The 11,883-nt window shown below is 33.2% G+C and overlaps 1 protein-coding gene across 1 annotated transcript; it reads right to left on the bottom strand.

Moving 5' to 3' along the window:
- Window positions 1-786: 786 nt before the first annotated feature.
- LOC129968197 (uncharacterized) lies at window positions 787-3,862 on the bottom strand. The gene is made up of 2 exons (XM_056082049.1): window positions 3,604-3,862; window positions 787-1,145 (listed from the first exon to the last, which is right to left on the bottom strand). Exons 1-2 carry the CDS (start codon window positions 3,860-3,862, stop codon window positions 787-789), a joined length of 618 nt encoding a protein of 205 aa, XP_055938024.1.
- Between the last annotated feature and the right edge of the window lie 8,021 nt (window positions 3,863-11,883).

An 11,883-nucleotide genomic window follows, 5' to 3' on the forward strand; every position in this document is an offset into this window, starting at 1 on the left:
TATAAATCGATGATTTTTATCGAACATGATTCTTCGAGGGTATTTTTTCATAAGTAGAATGAAGCATCGTTGACAACTAATGAAAATCAAACTCTTACTAATAGTCCACAGGGCGCGCAGAAAAATCCTGACAAACAATTTTTAATATAACTTTATTAAAAATAAATAAATTAACAAAATATAACAAATACGAATGAGAGTAGACTTTTACTAATAAATAAATTTAATTGGTTTCAAAGTGGCCGCCTTTTACAGTGATTCAGAGGTTCAAACGTTTATTGAAATTTTCAGCAATAGGTCACAAGTTTTCTATCTTTAATCTATCCCATTCCCGCCGAAGCCATTGCTTTAGAGAGTCCAAACTTTTGTGTAGTTTAGTGCAAGCCTTAGACTCCAAAATGGACTATAAACTGTAATCATGGGATTCAGATTCGGTGAGTATTGTGCCCATTCTTCAGATGATATTATGTCCTGAAAATGCGCTTTGTACCATTCTTCTGTCTTTTTAATCTTATGAGATGGTGCGGAATCTTAATGAAACATCTGCTTGACGCTGCTGAAGAGCGTTTTGGCCCACGGAAGTACAACAGCTTTCAGAATATCCCGCTGGTACAATTTTTGATTTATTTTAACTCCCTCATCCACAAAAACCAGACATGTTTTGCCGCTTTCTCGAATTCCGCCGCAGACCATGACCAACTTTGGACGTTGGCGATGTTTAACAATTGCTGAAGTGATTGGAACGTCTACAAACTCGATCCTATAGTTCCAGGAGTTATAAGCTTGTTAGGCGGTAAAGAGCTTCTCATTAGTGAAAAAGAATCTCTCCCAGTACTGACATGCGGTCCGTCTCAAAAGTTTTCGCCATCTTTGGGGCCGCAAGTATTTGTTTTCTACTGTGAGAAGCTGAACTTTTTGGAGCTTTTCAGGTTCCAGCCCAAGCTCTGTTTTTGCCATTTGTCGCACTGATCGGTAACTTATTCTCAGTTCACGAGCGATCTTTCTCATGGAAACCCTCGAATTCCATTGAACTCGATTTTTGATAACCTTATGGCTATTGAAAGTTTCCACCGTAAGTTTTCGTTCACTTTCTGGTTTTTGACCATCATTACCAAGCTCTTTGAAACGGCAGATTGCATCAGACACTGTTTGCCGAGAACACAATAAACAAATGAACGTTTTCGCATTATCGTTTTCCTTGCTTAAACAACTCTAAAATCGCAGACCTTTTGCTTGACATTGTAAAAAAGGCAAAAAATACGTAAACTGAAAGATACATTATAAAATATCTTATAATTGAAGTGGTAGACAAAAAGAAATGAACACAAATAAAAAAGAAATTAGTTAACTTCTATTCTATGATGCAATAACTTTGCCTAAGGTTTTTTTTTTTTTTTTGCCGCACTTTGTAAAACAGAGTATGGAAGAGAAAGCTTAACCACCATATCTAATTTATTGCATATATGTATAAATATATAATATTTTCTACGATAGGCATGCATCTTCTAGCGTTGGTTAATATATTTTCAAAAAAGGGAAGGATTTTACATAAGAATTTGAAGCTTATCTGAAATTTAATAAGGGAAAATAATGGGGGATTGGGGTTGGGGAGGATGTTCTCAGAATTACATTGATTTTAGTTAAAAGAATGGAACAATTTTTCAAATAAACTTAAGAACATACTGTGCAATAATTTAAGAGAATAAAATAAAACAACATTGTTCTGAAAATATTAGAAACATCCGAAAAATGTCATTGAAATTTCTTTAAAAAAAAAACATGGAAATGTAAGATAAAAGTCAGGGAAATTCAAATAGCAAATATTCTGCTACCCTAACCCCCCTCCTCTTTTTCAAATTTGATCCACATTTAATGCATATCTATATTTCTAATATCAAACTAATATGACAAGTTTCATTCATGTATCTCCTTGAGTTTTTGAGTTATCGAGTTCATTGCATACAGGAAGATAAATTTTCCTCCAGTCGATTCATCCAAATTTTGTAAGAAATCTACAAATCTGATATTATGGCTACATACCAAATTTCATTGGTCTAGGCCAATGCGTTTTTGAATTATCATATTCACAAACAGAAATAATTCTACAAATGGGTTTTTCCAACTCATGAGGAAAGTGCAAATACGTCAAAATCTAGAGGTCGAATTTTTTTCTTATTATAAGACCTTCTCTTTGTGCACAAGAAAATAAAGATCTTTTTTCATGCTTCTATTGCATGCGTAACGAATCACGACCATTTCATAAAATGTTGTACCGACAGAATTTATTTTCAAAAATCCCTTTCCACGAATCATATATGTTTGAATTTTCTACTGTGAAGATAATGTTTAAACTGAAACCGTTTCCTCTAATCAAACGATTTTTTCTTCTTCTTTTCAGTTGAACTCGAAAAGAAAACAAAAAATGGTTATTGGCATCAATTATTTATTTCCATAATCATTATCTTGTCTTTAATTCTCAGAAATAATTAACAATGCATTCTGCTATTGTCCGTCATTTATCTGTCATACTGTCTTTTCCTTTTCTTCATCTTTAACTAATGTAAAACGCTACGTATTTCAATTTCGTAACATATATTATCTCGCAACAAGCAATAAAAGCACATTTATCTATTCATAAATATTGAATGGCTTTGAGATTTTTTTGATTAAAATAAAAGAATTAACTTGACCCATGTAGAATAAATGTTGTTTTATTTTTCCAATGCTGAGAGTCAAATGACAAACTTAACCACATTTATCGGGAAATCTTATAGGAGGGGAGGGAGTGCAGTTATGACACACCTACTTACTTTTATTCCATCACTGCCACTAGCGTTTATCTGTGCTTTATGTAAAAATAAGAAAAACACACACCGCACACATGATTATGTGATTGGTAATGAAGAAAAATTAAATTATGAGATTGCTATACCTGAAATTTCTGTTTTATGTAAGGTGTGTTTCAATTTTTTAGGGACACCAGTAAAAATGAAAATAAAAGCGTAAATAATAAATATTTGACATTTATTTCTGAAACAAGTTAGATAAATAACAAAAATAAATATTGTAAGATAATTTAGATTAAACAAATAAATTTCAACTTTGAAATAACTAAACCAAAGAGTAGCACAAATTTTGTGTTTCAAATTTTTAGGGACAGTGGAATTAAAAGCTTCAAATTAAACTTTTTTACCGTTCAATTTTAGCACCATTTTTTCTGATGACATCATATATTCTGTTTGGCATGGAATATATTAGGTTCTGAAGGAGTGTTGGATCCAGAGAATACCAAGCATCCATTATTGCTTGTTGAAGTTGCATTTTCGAATGAAATTGGCGCCCTCCTTCATAAACTGTTCTTGCCAAAAGACCCCATAGATTTTCAATGGGGTTTAGATCGGGGCTTCTAGCTGGCCAATCCATAACTTTCACATTGTTATATCTAAACCACTTTTTTGTTGATTTTGAGCTGTGGATAGATGCATTATCCTGTTGAAAAGTCCAATTTGGACCACATATTTCAGGTCCTGCATTAAATAAATAAGTTTGTAACATTTCTTGGTATCGATCAGAATCCATTCACAAATGCCAGTTCGCATGTACCATTGAAGCTAAAAGCTCCCCAAATCATAACAGATCCACCGCCCATTTGCCTTTTGGAGAAAATCTCTGGTTCTTTTCTTAGATCATGCCAGTAATATCTCCAACCGTCTGGCCCATCTAGATTAAACTTCTTTTCGTCGCTGAACATGACTTCTATCCACTCATCTTTGAAATGCATGTATTCCTTTGCCCAGGATAAACGTTGTAATTTGTGTTGTTTGGCAAGTGGTGGTTTGCAAGCCTTTTTCGCATATTTCATGTTTTTATTGCTCTTGATTGACCTCCAAACAGTAGTGTAAGAACATCCCAGTTTCAATTCTTTTGTTACTTTTCGTACTGATGATTTTCCATTTACACATTTCTGAATAATTCTTCTCCGTGTACGTGAATCGAGCTTTGGCTTTGGCCTCGCTTTTGAATGGCAGTTGATTTCCCATTTATCTGCTTCACATAATTTTCCACAGCACGTTTTGAACGTTTTATGAGGGCTGCAATATTTCTCAAAGACTTTTTTTCGTTATAATAAGCTTTTTTTTGGCCCTTTTCAAGATCTGATAACCATTTACCTTTAGCCATATTTCTTCGGCAAAAAATTAAGTACTAACGTGGACGTTTTCAATATAAGCTTTTTAAGTTATTAAAACAATTGATAATAAATGAAAATGAGCAATAATAAAGATATAATTTGAATTTATATACCATCTCATCTAGCTGTCCCTAAAAATTTGAAACACAAATTTGGCATTTTTTTCTATTTTCTTCTTTTATTAGCATTGATATTTATTTCCTTATTTTAGATTTTTTTTAATATTTAATTTTTCATATTTTTCAAAGAAGTTTTTACAGATATTAGGTAAAAGTTATTCCGATTTTATGTTTTTATATGGTGTCCCTAAAAATTTGAAACACACCTTATAAAGAAAAACATATGTCAAACACATAAGCATGTCGTTTGTTAATAAATAAAAGTTACATTGTGAGATTGCTGTGCTTTTACGATAAAATGTTCACATATGATAAAATAAAAACAGAATAGAATAATTCTATATTGATTTCAAAAACAAAAAAATCTTCGTAATTTTAGCAATGGCAAAATAAAGTGAATCAAGGATTTTATGTAACAATAAAATTAGTCTTAATTTTATTACAATAGAAAGCACTATTGCAAATTGTACTTAAAATGAATTTTGAAAAATTTACCAAAATTAAAGAAAAAAAATTGGAATTTAAATTGTTAATAGTAAAAACAATAATTATCTTCTTTCTAAAATAAAATATGAATCAGTTTCATGGGTTAATCGTATCAGAAATTATTGGACGAAGCAGTTAAGCAGAAGTGCCAAAGATTGGGTAAATTTAATTAAATATCTTAAGAAATAATTAATTTTGAAAGTTTAGGATAACATAGTTTACCCAGAAATGACATATACAAATTTTCTGTTGCTCTGCTTCCTATTTTGGAAGATTTTTAACAGCGAACAGGCATCCAATATTATAGACAATATCCAACACTGATTTTATTGCCAATGATAATTCAGTGATTATAAATTATATTTTCATCTAGATGATTTGGCAGTTGGCAATGATTTCTCAAAATAGCTATAGTTTTAGAAACCAAATGAAAATTATAAAAGAACAATTTTATGTATACAGTGCTCATATGACATTGAACTCTCTTAAATATAAAACAAGAATAAAATTAAATCATTGAGGAAAATGAGACCACTTCTGCTGGTTAGGTAAATTTAATCCTAATTAGCAAAAGTGGTCACCTTCAAACCTTTTTGTGACATAAAATTAAAGACTTTGAATAAGCCGTAAATGTCAAGAGTGCTTAGATTTGCTTTATTTTTTGCTTTTTATTTTCAGAATTCCATACTGAGTTTTGTTCTTCACAGAACAGTAAAAAAGCCCGAGGTACAACCGGAGTTTGACAACCTGCTTGGCGCAATTTTTAAAAATCGCCAACCACGGTCTTGCGCCGTGTTTTTGGAGGAAGATTTTTAAAAACTAAACAAAATACCAGTGTTAAAAGCTTAGATGTCCAATCATGGCGCATAATAAAGGCGAAAGATAATAGGTTTGCCAGTCTTGAGAAAACGGGTTGCCAGCTTTGGCGCGTTATCGTAACTTGGCGAAGAAGGGGGTTAAACTCCGGTTCACCCAAGCCCGATTATGCAATTTGTCGACTTTGCTTTTTTAATCGATTAAAAACCAACTTTGATGCAGAAATATGGTTTTAATTACGAGATCACATATCAAATTTCATTTACCCAAACTGTCCCCTCTGGGGCACCTCGAAATAAGAATGAGATGCTACCGGCATGGTGGTTGGATCTCGCCACCCTGGAGGGTACGCAAATAGGTGGGGGATCTGACTCCTCTCATCGATGACGGGACGTACTTCCTTCGGAGAGGGTTGGACCGTGGCCGGTGATGGCCCTTAGGACTCAACCACAGTTCCCACCAGTGTTGCTGTTGCGGCGGTCCGGTCATTCAGCCTTATGGTTTAAATCCGTGTGCCTTCGTGGCGGGTCTGAGAGTCAATTGGGACTTACCCAAGTGGTTGCTCTTTTGAGTTACCGTATTTGCATCCATGCAAAGAAGATACAGAATGATAGACGGTCAACCTTTTGACAGATTTCGTTCAAAATTTGATACGAATATACAGTTTAGATGCCAAATTTTATCTATCTGCCTCTTTCTGACTAGTTATTGTGTTCATACGTATTCGAGCTAACAGACAAACTTCCTTTATATGAACTTCGCTCAAAATTTGAGAGAAAATTTCAAATTTGATGCAAGGACCACACGCTAAATTTTATCCATACAGCTCAAAGCGTGTTTGAATCATCGTGTTCACAGACAGACAGACAGTTATGGCTTCAGAAATGTTTCGCTAAAAACTCGGGTTAAACTTTTTTTTTTGACAATGATGATGATCACAATACTTCCTCTTTGCATATGAGAAAATAAATAATATTCTTACGAAATAATAAATCCGAAAATCAAGGTCCGATGCAGTATACTCTACAAGTAGGATGTACGGTAAAATAGTCCAACAGGTTCAGTAATGTAAATAATGATGCTTTTTTTAATGCGAAAATATAAACACACAGACGACGAAACACTGCCGACGAGAACTCAAGAAAGCATTTACAATAAAAAACAGCACACAAGTAGTGTTCACGCGAATGTAGCTTAACACCAAACTTGGCAATCTTGAAATTGCGGCAACCCCTTTACCCGCCCTTCCGGTCGAGTCTTTCAGGGGTTTGTAGTGAAAAGCTTATAAGCCAGTTAACAGCTACGCTACCCGAGCAATTGCTTTTGTATCGTGGTCATGTTACTCGGCTGCGAACCACAAGGTCCCAAGTTCTATCCTAGTGCATCCTAATCCGCTACAGGTTCATTAGAACGTTAACCCGCATCGGCTCCCCAGCCCCCGCTGAATCTGTAAACAACTTCAGTTTGTAAGGCTTAACAAAGCCAACCTCAATCAGCCATGTATTATATGAACTAGTCACTGTAAAAAGAGTGTATATAGTTGTAAATCAAGAAGTTAAGCAAAAGTACAGTCCATTGCTCACTTCGATTCACCAAGTAGCAAATCAGTAATAAACAATCGTAACCGCACAATGTGCTCAAAGAGAATTCATAGGAAAAAGACATTTCTCGATTATTCACACCTCTCTAATTATCTGCTGCTTGCAAGAAAGAGATTCACACAACTATTCACACCTCCTGAAACGTCTGCTACTCTCAATCGATTAATTACTATTATGAATAATTTCATAATTTGTTTAAAAACTGGTTAATTATAGCTATAAACAATTTCATTATTTGATTAAAAGCTGATTAATTACTATGATAAATTTCAAAGAAGAAAGATGTTGCTATAAATATATCGATACCAGTAAAAATTATTATTTTATAGACAAATATAATAAGTAAAATAAATAATTAATATTCTAATGCATTAAAAATAAGTAATCAGTAGTGCCATAATATATTTAATAATAATTTCAATAATTCAATGTAAACACATATAGTAGTCCTAATATTTTATATCTGGTGTGGTGTCGAGAGGGGGGTGCCAGCTCAGGTGTCGTCCTCGTCATCTGACCGCGGTTCAAAATTACGAGGTTCTTCCCAAAATAGCCCTAGTGTTGCTTCAAACGGGACGTTAATATAACCAAACCAAACAAAACCTAATATTTTATGCTTCTTAAAATTTTATTGTATTTAAATCTATTTATTTGGCAACGAGGCAAATATATTTTTTTTAATTTACTTACCAACGGCTCTCCTTAATCCAGCGACATTAAGCAGCTGACTAATCGTAAATCCGTCACTGATTGTAAACACGATGATTTAAAAAAATAGAGTTAATAATAATTTTGAGTCTCATAATAATTTTAATAATTATCTCATAACAAATTTTTATACTCTGAAAACATTCAGTATAGAAAATTATGCCCACTTAACCTTTAAATGCTCTACGTTTCAAATTTAATACTGGACTTTTAAATCAAATTGTGCACTTGCAATTAATTTGTTTTTAATATTTGGCTGTATGTTTGTTGCCATTGCATAATGTCCTTTGGAACAAAAGTTTAAAAAATAAACATCAACTGTCAAAATTGTTCAAATTATATAACATTTTATTTTCCTACCGTATTGAAGGCGTGACATATTTTTAGAAAAAGTTTAGCGGAATAGATCTTTGAAGTATTTCATTTTTCCAAAAAAATAAAAATACTTTTGAGGTAAGTGAGTGTCTTATTCCCATTATAATATATTAATCTTTAGAAAGGGCCTGTTTTGCTTCGAGTATTGATACCTGCTTTTTTTCGAAATAAATATATAAAATATGTATTGTGATTTTATTAGAAATTATTTTCCCTTTATTTAGCTACTGCAATAAACATATTGATAATTTTTTTAAATTTAATTTAGAGAATCAGGTTTCTAAGGGCAAATATGCGAGACCATCAAAGTCAGTGCCACCACCTCCCGGGACAAAATACTGGCATGCCACTTTACTTGCATTTAAACAAATATTACAGTGGTAAATAACCTATATTTATGAAGAAACAGGCATACAATAATAGTATTTGATCAATTGCCGGTGTCCTGGCAATTGATCTTCTCCGTGATCTGGGCGTCCAGGGTTCGAGTCCCGGTTCGGGCATGGTTGTTCTTCATCTGTTCTATCTGTGAGGTGTGTGAATATCCCCCCTTGTAAAAAGGGGTTGTGCCAGCGAATGTGATGCGTGAGTTGCTAAGACGTACTCTTGGCCCTAGTTGACGCTAATAAAACAAGAGACCCTCTCTTGGCTTAAAATCGCTGACTTCGACAGCGAGCTTGTCTATGGCAAGTGCCAAGAACAACAACAATTTGATCAATTAGTATAAGATCCGTTTCATGGCTTTTAAGAAATGCAAGCTTAAAAGCCATATTAACAAGCTTTGCTTCATAACTTTCACCCCTTTCCTAACTTTCAAAACCAGGAAACACTTTTACCCATTTTAATTTTAGTATCAATATAAGTAGTTTAATCAGCAAATGTTGAGAAACTGTAACAATAAAACATTTAATTTCGGATCACTTTCAAAAGAATGAGTTTCAAATATCACGTCTATAAAAAAAATAAGAAAATAAAGTTTTAAAGTAATTTGAAATAAAATAGTCAAAATAATTTTTAACCATTATTTAAATAATTTACTATTTATGCATACGATTGGTCAATTTTTAATCATAATACAAAATATATTTTTAGAAATTCTAAAACAACAAAACAATATATAAAACTTGCTTGGAATATAAATTTGTAAATTAGGAATGCTGTTAGAACAATATTCAAAATCTTTAACGATACTGGATCGCAGCTTTACGAGACCTCCAATCTAAATGGAAGCACCATAAAAAATTCACCAGGCCTCAGGTTCTGAAGGCTTGGCTTTAGGGCGCCTAGGCAGTTGCTTATTTAGTAATCTGATCCTGACATTCCTGCGTGCCTCGATTAAAAATCAACTTTTCTACCCATCGTTTCCCTCTTGAATAGTTAAGTGGTGAATAATCAATTGACGAAATCTATTTTTCATATGCCCAACATGTTACATATTGTTACGAAATTCGGACTTCTAATCAGTTATTGCGATTCATATTTATGCAATGAGAATCTGCAAGTATTATTTTCGAAGAAAATAAATGTAGACATAATTTTCCTCATGCGGCCTCCTTTTTGTCGCTGAAAATTATTAAAATACCATGAAAATATAAACTTCCTTATTCAAGACCAGCAGGGGCCCCGTCGGCAAAGGTCACGAGGATTTCGCCCTCCCCCTCCTTCTGGGCCGACCTGTGCATATGTAGACCCAAAGAGAAGAATACACATTGGAATGTCATTTGTCCAGAAAGAGCAGACAGGAAATCTTTCTAAAAGAAAATGCATTTTATAAAAAACCCGTAGCTAAGATCAGTGACATAAGCTGCATTCTTAAACATGGAGTCGGTGTTAATATTTGAAAGTCTTTCGATCTCAGATTTATGCGATTGCAGACATAAGAGATAATATCTTAGTCTGTCTTGTGATCTGAGATCTAGTAAACAATTGGATTGATAATATTCTTCGGGGGAGGGGGGGGGGAATAATATAATTCAAAAAGTTTATCGTCGTTTCAAATTTAAAATTTTATTCTCCAGATTTTTATTTTAGTCTCTTCAATTCTAAACATTTGCTAATTTGTTATAGATTTTTCAATAAACAAAATTAAATTAAACCACAGAATATAATTCAGAAAGTTTATCGTCGTTTCAAATTTAAAATTTTATTCTCCAGATTTTTATTTTAGTCTCTTCAATTCTAAACATTTGTTAATTTGTTATAGATTTTTCAATAAACAAAAATAAATTGAACCACAGAATAATATAAACTCAATAAACCATAAATAATATTAAGTTAAACTGAAGAAATGTTTTCTACTATACTGTGTTGTTTACTGCTGCAATGCGGTTTCGCTTTCTATTTGGTTTTGTTTTATAGTTAGAGGAATCAAGAAGCCTTTTGGGCTTTGCTCTATGAATCCAACATTTGCAGAGCTGCTATTTTAAAATCAAGGACACTTTTAGAATTTCATTTGTTTAGTTTCTTCGCGCTCTGATTTATGATACTCATAGACAGACGGGCAGGGAACTGTGATGAATAGCATATAAGCCAGTTAACAACTCTTTTACCAGAACGTTGGATTTGGTATAATGGTTTAGTTACTGAACTGCTAACCGCAAGGTCCCAGGTTCTATCCTAGCACATCCCAATACCGCTTCATTGGTGACCCGGACATGATTTGAACACGCAACCTTTCTTCTTCATTAGGAATAATATCTCCTGGACTTTCTTATAACGTGCCGTCTCTCGGCATTAAAATTACAGAATTTTGGCAGGGTGGAGACTGCCACAAGTACTCAGATTTTTATTTCTTTGGAATTGGAAATACAAGAAGGGCGAAAGGTAGAAATCACAGCACCCCCCCCCCACACACACACACACATGCGCGCGCTCGCTCGCTTTTCTTTTCGACATTCGAGCAATGATACAATATTATTTGTTTTTTCCTTTAGTATTTTGACAAAAAATAAGCATGCATTTCTGGCATCTTCTTTTCGTCCAGTTAGATCCAAAATTTGATACAGATACACAAATTGGATCAAAAGAAAGCATATACCAAATTTCATTTATCTTAACCTTTGCATTTTAGAGTGATCACATTCAAATATATGTAAACATACAAACATTTGTACCATACAAATTTGTACACATATCTATTATTTCATTGTTAAACTACATGCCAAATTTCATCTATCTGTCTGTTTAATTTTTGAATTACCCTACTAATATGCACAAAGACAGAGAAACAAGAATAAATAATGAGCATTATGGATTCAAACAGCGCAGTAACTAGGAAGTTGAGCACCCTCAGCCCATCGAAAATTTTTAGCCTATTTACACAAGATATTGTACGATATTCCAAAGTTATTGTTCCATATTCTGAATGCGGGACAATACCGTAAATATATCGTATTATTGTTATTAGATATTGTATACATTTAGGGCATATGATAAAATAATTGAGGAACAAACCAAAAAAACTTCTGCCATTTCATAGATGAACGAATTTTCAAAATAGAATTTTGCAAGACAATTTCCTTAATATGCATAATTTACATTGCACGTATAATTTAGTATTTTCTCTCTGTTTATTTCTATATAAACCAAC

The sequence above is a fragment of the Argiope bruennichi genome, chromosome 5 (genome assembly GCF_947563725.1).
Source record: "Argiope bruennichi chromosome 5, qqArgBrue1.1, whole genome shotgun sequence".
In the NCBI taxonomy this organism is placed as follows: Eukaryota; Metazoa; Arthropoda; class Arachnida; order Araneae; family Araneidae; genus Argiope; species Argiope bruennichi.

Excerpts from the sequence above, each read along its gene's own strand:
- LOC129968197 (XM_056082049.1), bottom strand. The coding sequence starts at position 3,862 with ATGAAATATGCGAAAAAGGCTTGCAAACCACCACTTGCCAAACAACAC. Across the intron at positions 1,146-3,603 it reads GGGAGCTTTTAGCTTCAATG|TGTCTGATGCAATCTGCCGT; the intron begins GTACATGCGAAC and ends CTCGGCAAACAG.